We start from the raw sequence: 21,985 nt of genomic DNA, 5'->3' as shown, positions 1-21,985 counted from the left end.
AGTCGTATGTATGGGAGTGGGCTATGGCTGGGTCAAGTTGAATGAGAGATTTAGGGAGCTCTTCTGAGTCGTAAGGCTGCAGAGAAAAGACGGTCTTTCATTGAAGTTCATTGCCTGTGTACCACTCACAACACAGAATCAGGACATGTGGGCTCTGGATCTTGCTCTGTCACTAGATAGCATACTGAGTCATCTCTCTCTCCCTCTTTGGATTCTCTTTGCAAGTTCCTCTTTCTCTTCCAAATGTCTACAGTACGAGGATGAGTTAAAGTCTCCTGGATTTACAGTTTCCACTGACCTAAGCCAGACACCTGAAGTCATTTGAACACAACTCTGTGATGAAACTTTCTTCTCACCCAATACTGGAAAAAATTTATGAGATATATGATAGTTAAGGGGCAAAAAAAATTTAAAGTATTTCTTGTTTATTTAGCATAAGAGGTCTTTCTCTTCTCTATTCTCTCTTGCTTCTTCCAAGTAGAAGCAAGCATTTCATCTCAGAAGTCTCCATCTTTTACAATGAAGTTAAGGGATATATATATATATACATATATATGTGTGTGTGTGTGTGTGTGTGTGTATGTGTGTGTATATATATATTCAGCTTTTAATTGCAATTTTATAATAATCAGAAGCCAAAGCAGCATTTGTAGGAAAAGAAATATTCTTTTTAAGAAAAAGCACAACCACACTACAGATTTAAAAATTAAAATGAAATAAAATGGCTTTCACATTTGTTCCTGATTATTTTGTTTGCCAGATTCTTGCTCACAACAATGTTTGGCTAAAAGCGGTATCAGGGTCCCAATGGTGAGATACACTCCTCAGCAGTCCTCAAGTTCAGTGCTGAGAATTTAGACATTATCATTTCTTTCTCAATAGTAACAACTCTGAAATTTCGGGCCACACAACCACGAAAGAACTTGTCTTACGACTTCTGCTTGTGCCACCAGCACATACATTCTTTCTTTGCCTCTAAGCCAAAGCCTTTCCCAACATTCAGTAGACTTGTGTCAGTGGCTGAATGCGTAATGTCACCCATCTCCATGAAAAGCACTGGATAACTATTATGGGTCAGGATTTCCACCTTATTAATATGCTGGTGACTTGTCTGCATGGTTCCTTGTGCAAACTGCACATTTCTTAATTACATTGATGTTTTCTTGGTACTAACTCCCCCTCCCCTCTCAGTGACAAAGATGACCGTACTTCCCAAACATAAAGTTTTCAGTTAGAACTGTCTATGTGGAGGTCATAATACCTTCTCTCACACAGCAATATTTTAGAGATAAAAGTTCAAGTGGACGCCACGCGGTGGCCCCCGGCCCCCGCTCCTGAGGGTCTTCTGACCCACCTCCTTGCTCTCTCTCACCTCGTTCCAGCATTTAGGAGCATTCCCTTGGGCCTGGTGGTTCCCGCCTCGTCCTGTCATGACAGGCTTCAGGAGGATCCAAAGACACTAGGGACCCTAAGCCCCAGACCCTAGTTTTCTGTCACCTTTGGAGGCAAAGCATAAAGGACTCCTGCCTTTTTGTGCCACAAAAGGGGGCACAAAGATACCTTTGCTCTCCAGCTCCCCTCTTTGGGGGACTCACTGGGTCACTACTTAGGAGGAGGTCTCTGGGCCTTGCTGACCTTTCTGTCTTTCCTCTCACCCGCCGCAGCCAGCCTGTGGTTCTTTCTCCCGCTCTCTTGAGAGTGTAAAATTAGGGTGATTTCTGCTGCGGTCTGTCGAGAAGCTGTCCTTCTGGGGAAGAGCCTTGCTTCCTCCTCTGGAATGAGAGCCTGAGCGAGACACAGGCTTGCTCTCAGACATGCATGCTGTCCTCCTGACTGTGCCCTTTGCCCAGCAGGAAAAAAAAGAAAAAAAAAAAAAAAAGTAAAAAAAAAAAAAGTTCAAGTGGATCTGCAAATTCAAAATGGAAAGCAATCTGCACTGGCAAAGCTGAAGAGTGAACCTGTCTCAGGTATGCTCGGCTATTTCTTGACACAGGGGAGACTGACTCCGGGTATTTTCCATGGAGTCTGAGCTTTTTGTAACTTTTGGGCACTCTGGATGACCCACAGCAATGCTGTTTATAGGGTGAGGGGCAGCAGCTTTGAAATATTCACAACCAACACAATTTTGATTAAAGAAAGAACTCTGGTTTTTAATAGTTTTGATCATTAAAAAAGTTTAAACCTGCATAGCAATCATTTCAAAAATAATTATTTAATGTTCCATAATTAAACTGTACACAACCTAGTCTTGGGACATAGAAGCCAGTGAGGTGAATCTGGAGCAGTCCTGTGCAGTCCCCCGAGTCAGGAGTAGAGTTTCCATTGGCCATTTTTTTTTTTTTTTCTGTCATTCTGTTCATCTTAGTTTATTTGGATGCTTGGCACAATCTGGCTCCGCTGCTGAGCGGACCTGCACGCGGCAGAGAGACAGCTGACCCTGTCCTCCAGCCCTTCTCGCGGCCCCTCCCCGACTCGGCCGGGTTCCTCAAAGCCGCTCGATGTCTCGGTATTTCTTCCGCAGAATAGAGACCTGGTCTTTAAAGAGGACGGGGTCCAGCCTCATCTGAGAGTGGATCAGCGGCATGTAGCCAAACCAGCTGGCAAACGTATTCATGCAGCTCTGTCGCTGGGCAAAGTGGTCAGGGTCAGCCCAGCGGGAAGCCCGAGAGGTCTGGGGAAAGGGAGAGAAACAAGGAAGATGATGAGTGGGTGCCAGGTGAGAGGGACACACGGTGGGAAACAAAGTCAGGTGCAGTGGGCATGTGTTAGGGCTCTGGGTCTGGCCTGGCCACCATGGCCGCCCCATCCACGTGGCTGGTGAAGATGCAAGCACAGGTCCAGATTTTCAGCCTTGCTAGATGTCTTCCCCAGACCTGCCACTTCCCTAACATCCCAAACAAAGATCCACAGGCACTGACATAGTCTCTGGGCCATGAAGGACCTGCCAACTGAGCTTCAGCTGTTGTGGTCGCTCAATAGAAAACTTCTTTTTGCACTTGGGGGTAAATACAATGACTCATAATGTGTGTATGCTTTCAAAGATAATTTTTTAAAGCCCTCCTGTGAACTTGGTTGATTCTGGCTAAGTAGAAAGATGGTTGCCATCACTTCATTCTCCATGTTGACCTTGAGACTGGTTTAGATCATTTAAATGACTGACATTGATTTAAAAGAAAGCCATAAATGACCCCAGCGCTGAAATTTAAATGGACCAACAAAGCATAATGTCTTCATCTTTGTATGAAACAAGGAAAAGGTGGGCTGCCCAATTATGTTGGAAAAAAATCCATGAACTCACTAACGTCAATAGGTGATTATTTAATGATACATATGTATAGGTGTGTGTATAACATGTTTGTATCCTCATACATTGTTAGAAAATACTTTCATAGGAAGGTACATTTTGCTGTGAGAATCACTCAGAGTCACTATAAAACTACAAGTGTCAACATGCTTTAAAGTAACCACCGAAGGTAAACATAGATGTCAAGTTACCTTGGAGCAGCAAAGCAAAAACAAAATACTATTTGTAAAGTGTTTTCATGAGCTCATTTGAGCCTCACAACAACCTAATCAAGTGATCTACCTGTGTAATAACATTTCCACTGTACAGATGAGGAAGCAGGTTCAAGGAAGTTAAAATTGTTTGTTCAAGGCTAGAAAGAGGCAGAACTCAGGCTTCATTCTTTTTTTTTTTTTTTTTTTTGATGTGGACCATTTTAAACGTCTTTATTGAATTTATTACAATATTGTTTCCGTTTTATGTTTCAGTTTTTGGCCATAGGGCATGTGGGATCTTAGTTCCCTGACCAGAGATCGAACCCATACCCATTACATTGGTGGGTGAAGTCATAACCACTGGATTGGCAACGAAGTCCCCAAGCTTCATTCTTTACCATTGGTACTAGAGGAACTCTGCTTGGTAAGTCAGAGACAGTATCAGATTAAGCTGACCAGTTGAGTCCACATCAGAGTTTACAGTTCCAAGTGATAGTCGCTCAGTTATGTCCAACTCGATGCAACTGCAGCTTACCAACTGCAGCCCACCAGGCTCCGTCCATGGAATTCTCCAGGCAAGAACACTGGCGTGGGTTGCCATTCCCTTCCAGGGAATCTGAGCCTGGGTCTCCTGCATCATAGACAGATTCTTTACTGTCTGAGCCACCTGGGAAACCCTAGGGAGCTCCATTTTGCTCCTATTATTTGGGATGAGCCTGTAGATCATTCCTGAATGACCTGCTCATCTCCAAAAGGCCAGACACCCTGTATCCCAGCAAGTGCTCACATTTGTGAATGGAAACACTGTTGAGATCCTAAGCTCATTCTTATTCTCTTACAAATGAAAAAAAAAAAAAAAGAGTCCACTACATAGTAGTGTATATGTTAATCTCAAACTCCTAATTTATCTTTCCTCCCCCACCACTATCCCTTCTGGTAGCCAGAAGTTTGTTTCCGTTTTGTAAATAAGTTCATTTGTATCTTTTTTTTTTCCCCCAGCTTCCACTTATGAGAGATATCATATAATATCTGTACTTCTCTGTCTGACTTACTTCACTTAGTATGATAATCTCTAGGTTCATCTATGTTGCTGCAAATGGCATTATTTCATTTGTTCCCATGTCTGAGTAATATTCGACCACATAAAGAATCTTCGTTATCCATTCATCTGTGGATGGACATGTAGGTTGCTTCCACATCTTGGCGACTGTAAACAGTGCTGCTATGAACACTGGGGTACATGTGTATTTTCAAATTAGAGTTTGCTCTGGATATATGCCCAGGAATGGGATTGCTAGATCATATGGTAATTCTATTTCTAGTTTTCTTAAGGAAACTCCATACTTTTTTCCATAGTGGCCACACCAATTTAGAGAGCTTTTATATTCTTGACATAAAGATACCCTTGACTTTCATCTTCCCAATTATGTGCCAACCATATGCTCCCTCAGGGCTTTTGGACGTGGTTTATTTCCTGGTATCTCCTCGTTATGTTTCCTACAAGAAAAGTGTTGTCCTCATTACTGCAGACTGAGCCACCAGTGAGCAAAGCAAAGGAGGAGGGGTCTCCTTCTCTTACCTGTCCCATCATTGTCTCCTTATACTGCTTCTTTTGGGTCACTTTGATTGGAGGCAATTTTGTCACAGCAGACACCAGGAAATTCATGAGTATGTCCTCACAGTTGGCCAATTGGTCCACCATGTTCTTCAGGCTGGCTGGCAGGTAATGGGTGTAAAGGTAGTGATAATATCTGTAAAAACCAAACACAGGTATCAGCGGGGGCCATCACTGTAAAATAACAGCTGGTCTTCCTTGACAGAAAACACATACCCATTCTTTGAATCCCTAAACACATCATGGATGATGATGATGACAATTATCATTTATATGGTACTTACTGTACACCCAGTAATGTTCTAAAGTGCCTTCTCAGAAATTCCTCACTTAATCCTTGTAAGGAACCTATGATGTAGGTACTATTATTATCCCTGTTTTACAGACAAAGAAACAAGGTACAGAGATAGCCACAGATGCAGATATTGTCTGTTCAGTCTAACTTTAAAATCAGGCTGGTTGGTGAGAAACTTAGATATAAAAGAAGTTACTTACACATATCATTACAAGCTGCTTTACAATTTTAATTATTGGCTTAATTAGAGCTGTATTCAATACTATCCCATAACTCTGGTTCCAACAATACAATCATTCCATTTGGGGGGCCTCTAAGCCATGTATTTCCTCACTGTTAGAGGTATTAATCTGGTGGTCAATCATTATGGAGAACACACAATTAATTTGAATTATTTCTCACCCTACTATTTTTTTGGAGGGGTATATATATAGCACATATTGCTCAAAAGTAATGGTGCTAATGGTAAAGAACCCATCTGCCAGTGCAGGAGATGAGACACAGGTTAGATCCCTGGGTTGGGAAAATCCCCTGGAGAAGAAAATGGCAACCCACTCCAGTACTCTTCCCTGGAGAGAGTCCCATGGACAAAGGAGCCTGGTGGGCTACAGTCCATAGGGTAGCAAAGAGTCAAACACAACTGCAGTGACTTAGCACGCACACATGCATATATAGCACATATTTCTAGGAAAAATCACTTGACCGAATCCGATTCACTGAGTGCTGGCAGCAAGAAGAAAGAGGCGGCATCTTGAAATCAAGACCCGGTCACCCCAAATGCTTATACCTTGTGCATTTCCAACTCCATCCCCGAGACGACAGGAGTCTCTATTTTTTTTTTTTTTTTTTTTTTACTAAAAAAGACGAGGGTGAGAGTGGTATGTTCACCTTACAAAGGAGTCGGGATTTCAAGAATGACTCAGTCGGGAACAATAGCCTTCTACAGTCACGAATTTGGCCATCTTACCTGAGTCCCCTGGCTTTAAAGACCAAATCCAGGCAAATAGGTCCAAAATGTTTATTCCCAACCCTGACCTTTTTCAAAACACTCTTCAATGTCCTCACATGCCCAAGACTGAACTCCTCTATCTTCCCTAATACCTGTTCCATCTACACTCTTCCCCAGCTCTACTGATGGCTTACTCTATCCTTTTAGTTCTTCAGGTCAAAAAGCCTGAGTCATCAAACTCTATATCTGGTCTGTCAGGACATGATGCTGGAGCATCTTCAAAATACACCCACAATCTGATCACTACTTCCCACCTCTGCTGCTCACTTCCTAATCCAGGATCCATCATCTCTTATCTAGATAAGGTCAGTCAGCTCCTAACAGGTTTCCCTGCATGTCCCCTGGCCCCATTTGTAGTCTGTCCTCATCACAGCCTTCACAGTGGATGCCTAAAACATAAGAAAGACTGCCCTCCTCACACCCCTCCACTGGCTCCCATGTTATCTAGAAGAGAGGCAAGTCCTCATAATGGACAGGAGCGTCTGGCATCTGGGCTCCCATGATCTCTCTCACTTGCCTGCCCCCCACTCCACCTGGGTCACATCGATCTTCTAGACATTCCTCCGGCGTCCTGCCTCAGGGATCGATTCCAGCTGCTCCCTGCACCAGAGCACTCTTCCGACAGGTACTCTCCTGCCTAACTTCCTTTCCTCCTCTCAAGTCTCCTCTCAACTCTCACCCACTTAGGGAGGATTACCCTACACCCCCCAACCTGCCCCTTCTCCACCTTTGGTACCCCTCATCCTTTAAGCCAGAGAAGGCAATGGCACCCCACTCCAGTACTCTTGCCTGGAAAATCCCATGGACAGAGGAGCCTGGTAGGCTGCAGTCCATGGGGTCGCTACGAGTAGGACACGACTGAGTGACTTGTTTCACTTTTCACTTTCACACATTGGAGAAGGAAATGGCAACCTACTCCAGTGTTCTTGCCTGGAGAACCCCAGGGACGGGGGAGCCTGGTGGGCTGCTGTCTATGGGGTCGCACAGAGTCAGACACGACTGAAGCGACTTAGCAGCAGCAGCATCCTTTACGCTGCCCTGGTTGACTTTTTGCTATATAACTTATGTCCTAACATATTATAGAATTATTAAGTATACTGTGTCTCCCCTTGCTAGAATCAAGACCTGTGTCTTTTTTCTATCTTATTCAGTAGTAAATCCCAAGCACCTACAGCAATGCTTGCTTAGTTGGAGTTGCTTAGTTGCTCAGTCATGTCCGACTCTTTGCGACTCTATGGACTATAGCCTGCCAGGCTCCACTGTCCAAGGTATTCTCTAGGCAAGAATACTGCAATGGGTTGCCATGCCCTTTTCCAGGGGATCTTCCTGACCCAGGGATCAAACCTAGGATCTCCTACACTGCAGGTGGATTCTCTACAGTCTGAGTCATCAGGGAAGCCCCAGAACCATGCTGGGCGGTGCTCCATGAAGTATTTACTTTGTTGTTCTTCTACACATTCAATCCCTCAACACACCCTGAGGATGTCTCCACATCTCAGACTTGTGGAAGATGCAGATCTACCATCACTTCTAACGATGCAGTAAGCTAAGAGGTTTTACTGGTTTCAAAGACACATGTTAACCACATCAACAAAACTCAAACAGGGATGCAGACTAATTTTCGCTAAGGTTGTTAACAAGACTTGGCCCAAGTTCCAATTTTTGCAGCAGCCAGAAAGTCATGTAAGGAACAGTGTAAAATGATGTCCAGGCTCCTCACTTGTGGTAAATAGCAGCTCCCGTCAACACCATGGAGTAGTCGTTTGTCCACTTGGACGTGTAGCCCCACCGCTCCTTAGAGTTGTCCCAGAAATGGCTGCGTGCGGGGTACCCCACAATCCTCTCGGGGAAACTCTGCCACACGGTGAAGGCAAAATCCACCTGCAGACAGAACACAAGCCAAACAAGCAATCAACAGTGTTAACAAATGTCAACAAAACATTACCTTCCCCCTGCTAATTCGTAATGCGAAATCCTGGGACTGTTGGGAAACATTAATTCCACGTATTCATCAGCAAATTAAACTGACTGCTTGACATTTTGCCCCATAATTATGCACATTTTTAATGTTTTCTGTTAAAGAAACTTCAGATTAGTGTGGAGATGAAAGAAGGAAAAAACCAAAACAAAACACTGGCGGATATGTCCTATAGAAATCCAGTCTGTTCAAGCTTAAAAAAAAAAAAAAAATCAGTTGCTTTTCCACCCCCGCTGCCCCACAAAGGACACGTGACCATTCATGGGTGGGAGGAACAAACGCATCTGTTTTATAAACAGGAGCAGATTTTCTATATACATCCAGCATATGAATATATAGCATGTAACATTACCAGCACACACCAAAGCCATAGTGACTAAAATCAAGCCATCCACTTAAAAGCCAGAGAAAAGATGTTTAAAAAGCACACAAGTTCTAATAGGAATAAGAGCAGGTATCATCAAGAGCAGAAATTCAGGCCTCTCAGGTGTGAAGATGCTCAATGCAAGGGAAATTTAGAAATGTACCCACAGTGAAAAATCACTAGGAGTAAGTGGGGACAAGGCCAAATAAACCCATGGGATTATTTTAAAGGAAATGCAGTGAAATGACTTCCTAATGTTCAAAATTACCCAAAGCATGTACTCTGAACCTGCTACAAACATTTGTAGTTAGCAAATGAATAGTCGGTTTTCAAATGTGTGTGCTCACTTCTGACTTTCCATGATTATTTGATAAATAATAAAACAATACACAGAAAGTTTAAAAAAAGGGTAACAGAAATGCTCATAACTGTGTAATGCTTATAATACGACAGGCATGGTTACAGGTACTTACATACTTTAACTCATTTAATCCTCACGATAACCCTGAGAAGCAGGTAATTTTATAGTCTCCAGTTTACAGAGGCGGGGAAGCTAACGATATGGAGGTTCAAGTATTTTTCTGAGTCAGTAAGTGGCAGAGTCAAGACATGAACTCAAGCCATCTGGTTTCAGATTCAGGGTACACTGTTATCACAGCCTCACTTTTAGCTCTGTTGCTACAGTGTGGAAAACAATTTCTCTTATACAGGTTACACGTCCATCAACAACCTTTTCCCTATAAGTAAAGCAAATGGAAATTTCATATATTCCACATATATTTCAAGCCTTGGCATTGTGATGGTGGCTGAGTGATGCTGGCAAGTCCAATTCCTGACCTCCCAGGGGTTTAAAAGCAGAGAAGTTGGGACTTCCCTGGCAGTCCAGTGGTTAAGACTCTTGTGTTTTCATTGCTGAGGGTGAGGGTTCAATCTCTGGTCAGGGAACTAAGATACCAGAAGCCACATGGTGCAGCCAAAAAAAAAAAAAAGAAGGCAGAGCAAATAACCGTTCATAACAGCCCTAAAGTGGAAACGACCCAAATGCCATCAACTCATGAATAAATATGCCAAATACGGTATATCCATTCAGTGGAATATTACTCAGCACTAAAAAGGAATGAAATACTGATGTGTGCTACCACATGGATGGACCTTGCAAACATTATGTTGAGTGCAAGAAGCCACATACAAAAGGGCCCATATGTGATTCCGTTTACATCAAGGGTCCAGGGAAAGCAAATCCACAGAGACAGAAAACAGATCGGTGGCTCGAGTGGACAGGGAGGGATGGATTAATGGCTACGGGGTGTCCCTTTTGGATAATGAAAATGTTTCAGGATGAGGTAGAGGTAATAAGTATATAACACTGGGAAGGTACTAAATACCACTTGAAGATGGTTAATTTTATGCTTTGTGAATTTTACCTCAATTACAAGACAAAGCGAATAAGCCTAAAGATGAGCATTTCCCAAGCTTTCACCATATTCATTACCATTGTTGCTTCTTTTGCCACATTCCCACAATAATATACATTTAATGACTTAGTCAATATTTTGCTTTAAACTGCCTATACTTCTTTCATTTGTTTGTTTTTAAGCACCATTCTAGGTAAACAGGTCAGTGAAATTGTAGGTTTAGGAAACACCAGTCTGAGTGATGTGCAAGGGTCCTTTTTTCTCCAAATTCTTGGGGCTTAGTTAAAAGACACAATTTTTGTAAACAGCCATGAATTTAAAATTTTATGAAGAATTTAGTCTGGTGCCCTGACTCAAGATATGAAAAGCTTAACAATATAGCTTGTGCGTGCATGCTGAGTAGCTTCAGTCATGTCTGACTCTGCAACCCTATCTATGGTTGGTAGCCTACCAGACTCCTCTGTCCATGAGTTCTCCAGGCAAGAAAACTAGAGTGGGTTGCCATGCTCTCCTCCAGGGAATCTTCCTGACCCAGAGATTTAACTCATGTCTCTGCACCTTCTGCATTGCAGGTAGATTTTTTACCACTGAGCCACCGAGGAAGTCATGGAGGGGGAAGCAGGGGGTTGGGATATACATTAAGAAAGTATGGTGGGGCAAGGGGCACTTCAAAGTTAAAATGCAGTAGGTGAGTGGACAGTATTTGTTAGAAAATAGAAATCAGGTCGTGAAAACCTGCACCTTGTCACTGGCATTCACAACTAATGGTGCCAATTGGTGGGACAGTGCATTATGCAGTCCATTGGCAAAGAAACAGCCCGACTGTCAGCACTCTTTGGGGTTTTCCATTATCCTTTGAAAGGGAGACGCAGATACTGGCAACTACTATAGAACCCGATGGGGTGTTTTCATCACATGAATTCCTCCCAATCTCAAAGCCGTTTCAAGTCATTTCAAAGCAACTCAAAAGTAAATTCCGATAAAACTATGATGCTTGTGATAGTTCTCTTTTCAGGCTGCTCATTAACACATCAAAGGAGGCAAAGGTCAGCTTATGGCCTCTTCTCTTAAAAACCAACATCTGTTTTCTTTTGAGAGTGTGCAGCAATCCAGATAAATGTAAATAACTAGAAAACCAACTCTGTCTAATACCCTTTATAGGACGCTATTTAAAAATCTATCCTTAATACCACAGAGAGGCTTTTAAACAAGCTAAGGATCCTTAGAGAGGAAATAAAATGAACCAACATCTATTCACCTAAAAGAGAAAACAGAAATCTTTGTCCTCCACCATGTTGGGCAACACAACTGCGCTACTGATCAGTTACAAGGTAAATCAGAGGGCCAGCCTCTTAAATTTACATCTCATGTTCAAGCCAAGCTGACTTCTCATTGCTCCACATACAACACATGTTCTTCCTGGCGTGCGCTGAGAGGCTGGAACTGCTGTTCTTTGAAAAGATATCCACTAGCATGTGGATCCATCACAGCAGCTGGAAGTTATTTCACCGTGGGACAGGGGGAAACAAATCCTAGTGTGAGATCTATGGCCTCGTGCCCAGGGGAGGACAAGAGGTGAACCATATTTCTGGTCCTAGGGTAACGATTTAGGTGTGTGCTGTGGTCTTGACTAACCGTTCTGCCATGACAGTGTGCTGCCTTTCCTTTGTCCACTCGCCAAGATCCAATCTCTATCCTTCTCGCCATGCCCTATGCCTGAGACAATGGAACGCTATGGATTGCTCAGCATGGGCTTCCTTGCTGGCTGCTTGGGTTAGGTCAACTGTAGTTGCTGGCAGGAAAATTAGGTGGGACAGAGGCAGGGCAGTATTTCTCTCCTGTTCTCCCCACAAGCCCTGGCTTTGGCACCAGAGTCCTGGCAGCTGCTGCATTGCATCCCTCCACGATCATAGTTCTTGCAGGATGATGGCCTCTTTATCTCCATTCCTCCTCTCAGGGACTGCTATTGTTGTTGTTTAGTTGCTAAGGCATATTCAGCTCTTTTGCAATCCTGTGAACTGTAGCCCTCCAGGCTCCCCTGTCCATGGGATCTTCCAGGCAAGAATACTGGAGTGGGTAGCCACTTCTTACTTTAGGAGATCTTCCTGACCCAGGGACTGAAACCACGTCTCCTGCTTTGGGTGGTGGATTCTTTACCACTGTGCCACCAGGGGAGTTGTTCTCAGAGACCCTGGAAACACTACTCCCTTCCTTCACTCCTTCAGGCATAGAAGTGGAAGCTGCTTCCTGCTCTCACCACTCCCCAGGTGACTCTCCATCAGCTCCTATGGGGTCCTTTAACCCCAACCCATAGTCATCCACCATCCCTTCATTTGAATCACTTGCTTTGAATTCTGTTTGCTGCCAGGACTCTGCCGGCTCCAGGCAGGAACTGTGTAATCAAAGTACCTGGCACGGGGAGCAGAACAAACCCATCCCACCATAAATACTTGTTGAATGAATGTGTGCCGGGGGTGCCAGCTTCCTTTGCAGGAAGCAGCAGAAAAATGCAAGCTGGAGTGTCGCGTTCCCTGCATTCCATCACTGTCATTCCCTTTGAACATGAAGCGTCTTTCCCCTCTTCTCCCCCCAACCCCAGCCCCATCTTTCTCCTACAGCCTCACACAGTTGGCTGTGTGTTCACACTTTAATCCTTGAAGCACGTATCTCCCCAGGATCACTCATTCACCAAGTATTTACAGGGCTTGCGCTGCATAGAAAGAATCTGACCAAGGCAGACCCGCATAGAAAGGATCTGACCCAGGGCATGTGTCCCGGGGGGTTGATTTTGGTTGCCCTTCCACAGAACATCTGCTCAACTCCATTGGATGGAAACTGGGAAACATCCATGGAATTGAAGAGTAGCAGAAACCAACAGCCCAGGTTAACATGAGTCCTGGGTATGGGGGCAACAGGCCGTTAGAATCAGACTGGTACCCAGGAAAATGTCTGGGGCTAAGTGTTGATGTTTACATTAAGAAGATAATGATATGAATGAAATTATTCCTATGAATAAAAAGAAATAAAAGAAGGGGAAGGGGTGAGTAGCTAAGTCTCCAAGCTTTTTAGCAACTACCCTGAATGATGTATTTCCGACCTGCTACATTTTTGTGTAACTGTCTCTGGTCCCCTCTTTGGTTTTAAGTGAGGTTTCAGAGATCAATACTCATTCAAGTTGTAAAAATTGGTTTTCTATCATATCTATCTTTCACCTTCTCTCTCTCCCCCTCACACGTGGCTCTGTGCCATCTTATTTTTGGCACAAATACCTGAACATCTGAAAAGGCAGGGATCTCCATCTCAGCCTTCAAGTGAAACTGTTTGCTCTCGCGTGGGTGAAAGAAAATGTGCATTTCCAACCAAAACGGAAAAGCTGCCTTTAGAACCCAGAAATAGTGTTCCCCAACAGGCCACACATGCCTGCACAGCAGTAGGAGGATCATGAAAGATGGGGGCTTTGGATCGTGTGGTTTCAAGAAAATACCAAACAGGCAGCCCTGCCCGCCTCCTCTGGGTCCCTCTGCACACCTGTCTACATCTGTGCCGTTTAAAAACAAATCCAAAAACAGGAGGGCAGACAGGAGGGTGAGGTGAGGCACAGCCTGGCAAGTGAGGAGCCAATTAGCAGAGGAAACAAGGGGAAAATGCCCTCATCAGGGTTGATTCAAACCTGCTCTGCAGGAAGTTCTGAAAAATGTTCTGGGCTTGGCCAAGGCAAGGGCAGAGGAGGTGCCGGCACCCTGGGGTTTGAGGTGACTGCCTGCAGGGCCCGCCACCCCTCCTGAGAGGCTGCTTACCTCCGTGGTTGAAAGCACGGTGTCCTCGTCAAGGCTGAGTACAGCATCTGTGATGATGTTGTCATAGGGCAGGAAACGGCTGCTCATCACCTGGGAGGTACGGGGGGTGGAGGGGACAGGCAGGAGGCAAGGAATCGGGTAAATGGAGAGTCTTGTTTCAGGGAGAATTCCCCCCGCATCCTCACCTTCACAAAGGATGCTCAACCATCATGTCACCCCTCAACATAAAAGGCTTCCATTTCCCATCAGTCCAGATTCACTGAATTCCACCATTACTTGGCACCTACTGTGTATAGACACCTTGCCAGTCAAAGGGAGGCCGGAGGTAAGTAAGATATACCCCCTGTCTTGGAGGAGTTCACAGTCTGCAGGGAGACCAAGATGACCAAGACCAAGATGCAGATCATCAGTCCTGGCCTGCTATGAGAAATGCCAGGAAATAGGAGGATGCAGTAACCAGCTGCTTGGAAAAGAAATGAAGACCTCTGAGAAGTGACCCTGATAGCTAGGAATCCACCTAGTGTAAATAGAAATGAGGGCTCACAGAGGGCTCAGTAGATGCAAAGGCAGAGAGTGGACAGCTAGTGCTCTGGAGGCCAGGAAAGAGTGGATGAAAGGAGCAGTGATTCCAAGCATGGGACACATGTCACTTGATGGCCGCCAGGTCATTTTAGAAGGTGCAGAGACAAATATTTAAAAATTTCTAGTCTTCATTTTAGCTGAGAGAAGCAAAAATATGTACAAATACATATTAATAGCTAGAGCAATAAGGAGTAGTAGTAGAGTTACTTAAAGATAATTTCATTAAATTGAAAAGAAAGCTGATTCAAAGAAAAATATTAAATAAACAATAGAACATGTGGGCCATGGATTAAGGAAAACTGTAAAGCTAGTATATGAATAAGATTTGGGCAGCTCTAGGATAAGGCATGCTGAGGTGAGTGTATATGTGTTTCTATATGTGTATGTGTGTGCCTGTGTGTGTGGTGAGGATCTAAGGGATCAGTTGGAAAATTGAGACCAAAAAGACTACGACAGTTACAGCTTATACCTCTGGGCTAAGGTTTCCATAGAATAACTAATAAGAATGATGATATAAGAAAAACCAACATTTTTTAAACATTTACTGTGTGCTGAGGAATGTTCCAAGTTCCTCTCATTTCATCTTTATAACAACCCCATTGTATACATGAGAAAACTAAGGTACAGAGAGGTTGTGTCTTGCTCACAACATTCCATCCAGCCTTCACAATCCTAGGTAGCAGTCCCCAACATTTTTGGCACCAGGGACTGTTTTCACGGAAGATAGTTTTTCCACAAGCCAGTGGGTGGTTGGTGGTCGTGGTGGTGGGGATGGTTTTGGGATGATTCAAGCCCAGTTCCATTTACTGTGTACTTTATTTCTATTATGATTACATCAGCTCCACCTCAGATCAACTGGCATTAGATCCCAGAGGTTGGGTTCCCCCTGGTATAGCACACTTCAGTCGCTACACTCTTTCCGTCTTGAGGTTGAAAGGACCTCAAAAGTGAACATGGAGCACAATGGCGATCTCACATTCACCACCCTCCTCTAAAAGGCATGTTAACTGTTATGTCATCCTCTCCCAGTTCATTTTTGGAGACGGAGAAAGAAGACACTTGTCATCAACTTTCAAGGCATGAAGGCCAGTGAAGGAAGCAGTTAGGTGCTGGAGGCAAAGGGAAAAGGGGGCACTTAGTCTGGCTGCCAAAGGTGAGCTCTCCACAAATCTGAGAATGCCTTTACCCACTCATCCTGCCCAAAGCCCAAGCTATATTTATATCAGGAAGCCAGCTCATCCACAAGGCTCATCTCAGAGTCAGTTTATAAGTCTGTGAAGCTATTGGAGGGCTTAGGACGTTAAAGGATGGAAAATGTCCACCAGAACGCACCTCTAGGAGCTCAAGGGACATATCTAAAGCATAAATGGCTCCAGGCTCTGCTCCCACACATCTGTCAACTGGGTCAAGTGTTTGTTTTTTCCCCCCCTCAGGCTTTCAAAATAAAATAAAATACAAAAGCAATCAGCAACCCCATATGCACAGGGCTCAGAAATCTCAGCCTGAAGCAATTCTCCTGACACTGTTTCCTTGTCCATTGACTAACACAGAAGCCATTAGTTGCCAGCTTAGCAATGCCCTGACCTTTCCCTTGTTAAGCCTACAGGGGAAGAGCTGCAAAGACAAGGCCTATAAATTCAAAACAGAATTTCGCAGCCAAAGCAGCCAATACATCAATTTTAAACTCATGGCTAGACGTGGAAATTTAAAATGGGGAATGAGGAGGACATATGACTTCCTTTCCCTGTTATGGGCCCAACCACTGGGTTTAAAAGAATCCATTTCTCTTTTCTGAACCTGCTTCATCAACAAAAGTTAAGCACCCATAAGCCAGCCACTTCCAAATTCTAGTGTAGAAACTAGTGGCTCTTTCTCAAATACTCTGGAGTTCTAAAAGCTCCACGAATTAGCATGAAAGGAGCATGTACCTACAAAGTCAATCCAGAGTAAGCTGGGTTTCCCTTGTTAACTTGTTTAAGAAATATTTAGCTACCATAGGAGCCCGAACCCTTCTAGAATGAACAAACATGACTAGAAAATGACAAAGGCTCAAGAATTTCCCTGTCAGGACTTTCCAGGTGGTTCAGTGGTTAAGAATTTGCCTGCCAATGCAGGGGACACAGGTTGGATCCCTGGTTGGGACACCAAGATCCCACGTGGGCAACTAAGCCTGTGTGCCCCAACTACCTAACCCACATGCCACAACTAGAAAGAAGCCTGTACACTGCAGCAAAAGACCCCACATGCCCCAACTAAGACCTGATGCAGCTAAACAAATAAATAAATATTAAAAAAAAAAAAAAAGTTCCCTGTCCAGTTGGGAAGCTAAGAAATGTTTGTAAGTAATTATACAAAGCACAAGAATTATTGACATTTATCAAGCACCTACCATGTAGACCCACTTTGTACGTATATTTATATGTGTAGTATCAAACTATGTGATTGATACTATCTATCAAACCAGTTAGGTGTAAGGATTTCTTCCATTTACTGAAGGGGAGGGTTGAGGCACAGAGAGTTAAATAATGTGCCTGAGGTCACAAAAAAGGAAGTCTGACCTCAGAGCACATAAGACAAACCATCAATTTACAACATCCCCTTAGAAAAGGAGTTGACATTTATCCAATGCAGAGTGTATTACAGGGTTGAGCACCTGTAATACAGTATCATATTTCTTCTTCAAAACGAGCCCACGTCTTAGCCCAGGTGCCCTAGAATACAGAGTCTAAAGGAAGATTTGAGGGCAAATGCTTTACTAGGTGGTACAGTCCCAGGGCGGGGCTTCCCAGTAGCTCAGTGGTAAAGAATCCACCTGCAATGCAGGATCTGCTGGAGACACAGGTTCATTCCCTGGGTGGGGAAGATCCCCTGGAGAAGGGCATGGCCACCCACTCCAGTATTCTCACCTGGAGAATCCCATGAAAAGAGGAGCCTGGCAGGCTACAGTCTATAGGGTCGCACAGAGTTGGACATGACTGAAGTGACTTAGCATGCACATACACACACATGCATGCACAGTCCCAGGGCAGTGACAGTGAGGGGAAAGGAACCAGATAACCTACTGGAGTCACTGGCCAAAGTCAAGGCTGTAAAATGAAATGTTAGTCGCTCAGTCGTGTCTGACTCTTTGTGACCCTATGGACTGTAGCCTGCCAGGCTCCTTTGTCAATACTAGGACTCAACAAATGGCCAGCAGTCCAGACAGAAATATGGCTGGGAGAATGGGAGGTATTTTATAAGACACATTTGATAAACCCTACAGGAAAGGTACTGTTATTATCATCATCAAATAGAGGAAAACAATTGAATGGGAAAGACTAGAGATCTCTTCAAGAAAATTAGAGATATCAAAGGAACATTTCATGCAAAGATAGGCTCAATAAAGGACAGAAATGGTATGGACCTAACAGAAGAAGAAGATATTAAGAAGAGGTGGCAACAATACATAGAAGAACTGTACAAAAAAGATCTTCACGACCCAGATAATCACAATGGTGTGATCACTCACCTAGAGCCAGACATCCTGGAATGTGAAGTAAACTGGGCCTTAGGAAGCATCACTACGAACAAAGCGAGTGGGGGTGATGGAATTCCAGTTGAGCTATTTCAAATCCTAAAAGATGATGCTGTGAAAGTGCTGCACTCAATATGTCAGCAAAGTTGGAAAACTCAGCAGTGGCCACAGGACTGGAAAAGGTCCGTTTTCATTCCAATCCCCAAGTAAGGCAATCCCAAAGAATGCTCAAACTACCGCACAATTGCATGCATCTCACAGGCTAGTAAAGTAATGCTCAAAATTCTCCAAGCCAGGCTTCAGCAATATGTGAACCGTGAAATTCCATATGTTCAAGCTGGTTTTAGAAAAGGCAGAGGAATCAGAGAGCAAATTGCCAACATCCGTTGGATCACTGAAAAAGCAAGAGAGTTCCAGAAAAACATAAACTTCTGCTTTATTGACTATGCCAAAGCCTTTGACTGTGTGGATCACAATAAATTGCGGAAAATTCTGAAAGAGATGGGAATATCAAGACCACCTGACCTGCCTCTTGAGAAACCTGTATGCAGGTCAGGAAGCAACAGTTAGAACTGGACATGGAACAACAGACTGGTTCCAAATAGGAAAAGGAGTACATCAAAGCTGTATATTGTCACCCTAGTTATTTAACTTATGTGCAGAGTACATCATGAGAAATGCTGGGCTGGAGGAAGCACAAGCTGGAATCAAGATTGCCAGGAGAAATATCAATAACCTCAGATATGCAGATGACACCTGCCTTATGGCAGAAAGTGAAGAAGAACTAGAAGAGCCTCTTGATGAAAGTGAAAGAGGAGAGCGAAACAGCTGGCTTAAAGCTCAACATTCAGAAAACTAAGATCATGGCATCCGATCCCGTCACTTCATGGCAAATAGATGGGGAAACAGTGGCTGACTTTATTTTTGGGGGGGGCTCCAAAATCACTGCAGATGGTGACTGCAGCCATGAAATTAAAAGATGCTTACTCCTTGGAAGGAAAGTTATGACCAACCTAGACAGCATATTAAGAAGCAGAGACATTACTTTGTCAACAAAAGTCCATCTAGTCAAGGCTATGGTTTTTCCAGTAGTCATGTATGGATGTGAGAGTTGGACTATAGAGAAAGCTGAGCACCAAAGAACTGATGCTTTTGAACTGTGGTGTTGGAGAAAAGACTCTTGAGAGTCCCTTGGACTACAAGGAGATCCGACCAGTCCACTCTAAAGGAAACCAGTCCTTGGTGTTCATTGGAAGGACTGATGTTGAAGCTGAAACTCCAATACTTTGGCCACCTGATGCGAAGAGCTGACTCATTTGAAAAGACCCTGATGCTGGGAAAGATTTAGGGCAGGTGGAGAAGGGGATGACAGAGGATGAGATAGTTGGATGGCATCACTGACTCAATGGACATGAGTTTGGGTAAACTCCGGGAGTTGGTGATGGACAGGGAGGCCTGGCGTGCTGCGATTCATGGGGTTGCAAAGAGTCAGACTCAACTGAGGGACTGAACTGAGCTGAACTTCCCCATTTAATGCTTATCAAGCAGCTCTCTGATAACCACATTGCTTGACCCCAGCCCTTGGAAGGGTGTAACTGTATCTGTCACCTCTCCCATTGTGTTCCCACATGTTGCACAGTGTCCAGCATACAGTAGGCAGCCTACACTGGGACTGAATAGACAATGCATGGATCATCTTGTCCATACAACTGTTACAGTTCTCTCTGCATCCTGCTGAACTACATGAAAAGGTCATTGTGGCAGCTCAAAGGATGATTTCAAATGGTGCAACTTAATACACTGATAATTCTTATTCTGGCTCAAGGATAGTTTACTTAGCATGAGACAATCTCTCACACCCTAAGTCTTTGGGAACCAACAGGGAAAGTCTCTTAGATGACAACCTCAGTGTCATTTAATAGAGACTAATTTCTATTAAATTTCACTTAATAGAGACTAATCTCTTCAGAAGGAGAAGTGGGCGGCAGAGGATGAGATGGTTGGACGGCAGCACTGATTCAACGGACATGAACTTGGGCAAACTCTGGGAGACGGCGAAGGTCAGGGAAGCCCGGTGCACTGCAGTCTATGGTAGCAGAGAGTCGGACATGACTTGGTGACTGAACAACAACAACAAATTTCTTCACCATGGATACGAGCTATAAGAAAGCAGAAGCTTGAGAAAAGAGAACTCATCTCTGGCTGCCACAAACAGAAGACATTTCAAAGAGGAGGCAGCATGGGCTTAAAGAATATATGGAAATTTCGATAACACAGATGAAGAGTTGAGGGAGGGAGAAAAGACCTACAGCAAATGGGAAAGACTACCGGTAAAGGTGGGCAGGGACACAGTGCGGTAAACTGTGAACGATCAAGTCTGCAAAGGAAAGGCAATGAGAGAGGAGTCTAGGGGGGCCAGCAAAGGCCAGACTGTACACAGCCTCTGATGTTAATGGAAAACATTAGCAAAAGGGGTCCCTTAAGGGCTATGAGATGATTAAGAAGATCATTCTGTTCTAGGCAAAATGAGCTGGAGAATGGAATCAGGGGCCGAGCCAGGCAGCCAGCCCTCCTGAGAGTCTCTGATGGAGACCTCAAAGCAAAAGTAAGGTGGCAATGTCTTTTCTAAGATCAATGTGAGGAAGAACCACTACTTTCATTGACACAACTAATTCAGATTAATCAGCTAAGGAATGCATTGATTAGCTCATGCATCACCACCACCAACTTCATCCTCATCATTTCCAGAAAGATTACTATTGCCAGGTCCTGAATTCATGTACTTCTAATATCTAGCTATGCACGTGGTAGGTATTATTATTTCCATTTTGTGGATGAGGAAACTGAGGCTCAGAGAAGGAAAGTACAGACAGGGTCACATATCTCCTAAAGAGTTAATATTAAGACGCAGAATTCCCTGACTTAAAAGCCTAGACTGTCACAGTGGAAAACAGTATGGCAGTTCCTCAAAAAACTAAAAATGGGGTTGCCATATGATCCAGCAATCCCACTTTTAGGCATATACCCAGGCAAAACTATAATTCAAAAGATATATGCACACCTATGTTCATAGCAGCACCATTCGGAATAGCCAAGACATGGAAACAAACTAAATGTCTATCAACAGATGAGGAGATAAAGAAGGTGTGGTACATATATGCAATGGAATATTACTCAGTCATTAAAATGAATGAAATAATGCCATTTGCATGCAGCAACATGGATGAACCTAGAGAATATCATACTAAGCAAAGTCAGAAAGAGAAGATAAATACCATATGATATCACTTAATTGTGGAATCTAAAATACAATGCAAATGAACTTATCTACAAAACAGAAACAGACAAAGATATAGAGAACAGACTTGTAGGTGCCCAGAGGTTGGGGGGCAGTGGGAGAGGGAAAGATGGAAGAGTTTGGGATTAGCAGATGCAAGCTATTATAAATAGGATAAATAGGTTGGATAAACAACAAGGTCCTACTGCATAGCACTAGGAACTATACTCAATATCCTGTGATAAACCATAATGGAAAAGAATATGAAAAAGAATATGTGTGTGTGTGTGTGTGTGTGTGTGTGACTGGGTCATTTTGCTATACAACAGAAATTACACAACAGTGTAAATCAACTATGTGTGCTGTGCTTGGTCACTCAGTCGTGTCTGACTCTCTGTGACCCCATGGACTGCAGCCCGCCAGGCTCCTCTGTCCATGGGATTCTCCAGGCAAGAATACTGGAGTGGGTTGCCATGCCCTCCTCCAGGGGATCTTCCCAACTCAGTGATCGAACTGAGGTCTCCCTCATTGCAGGCAAATTCTCTACCAACTGAGCCACCAGGGACGCCCAAATCAACTATACTTTAATCAACTTGGTGCTCTGTGATGACCTAGAGGGATGGGAGGGAGACTCAAGAGGG

At 43.9% G+C, this 21,985-nt stretch overlaps 1 protein-coding gene across 1 annotated transcript in view; it reads right to left on the bottom strand.

The window, feature by feature from the left end:
- Positions 1 to 2,123: 2,123 nt before the first annotated feature.
- The window catches only part of EXT1 (exostosin glycosyltransferase 1), a 310,887-nt gene continuing 291,025 nt past the window's right edge, over positions 2,124 to 21,985 (bottom strand). The window contains exons 8-11 of the mRNA XM_061123569.1: positions 13,972 to 14,061; positions 8,138 to 8,298; positions 5,078 to 5,249; positions 2,124 to 2,671 (exon numbers count right to left, since the gene is read on the bottom strand). Coding sequence (XP_060979552.1) covers positions 2,486 to 2,671; positions 5,078 to 5,249; positions 8,138 to 8,298; positions 13,972 to 14,061 — 609 coding nt within the window. The 3' untranslated portion in view covers positions 2,124 to 2,485. The remainder of the gene's footprint in view (positions 2,672 to 5,077; positions 5,250 to 8,137; positions 8,299 to 13,971; positions 14,062 to 21,985) is intronic.

This window comes from Dama dama, chromosome 21, assembly GCF_033118175.1.
Source record: "Dama dama isolate Ldn47 chromosome 21, ASM3311817v1, whole genome shotgun sequence".
NCBI lineage: Eukaryota > Metazoa > Chordata > Mammalia > Artiodactyla > Cervidae > Dama > Dama dama.
Note: the sequence above shows the minus strand (reverse complement) of the source record. Positions and strands in the feature narration are given on the sequence as shown.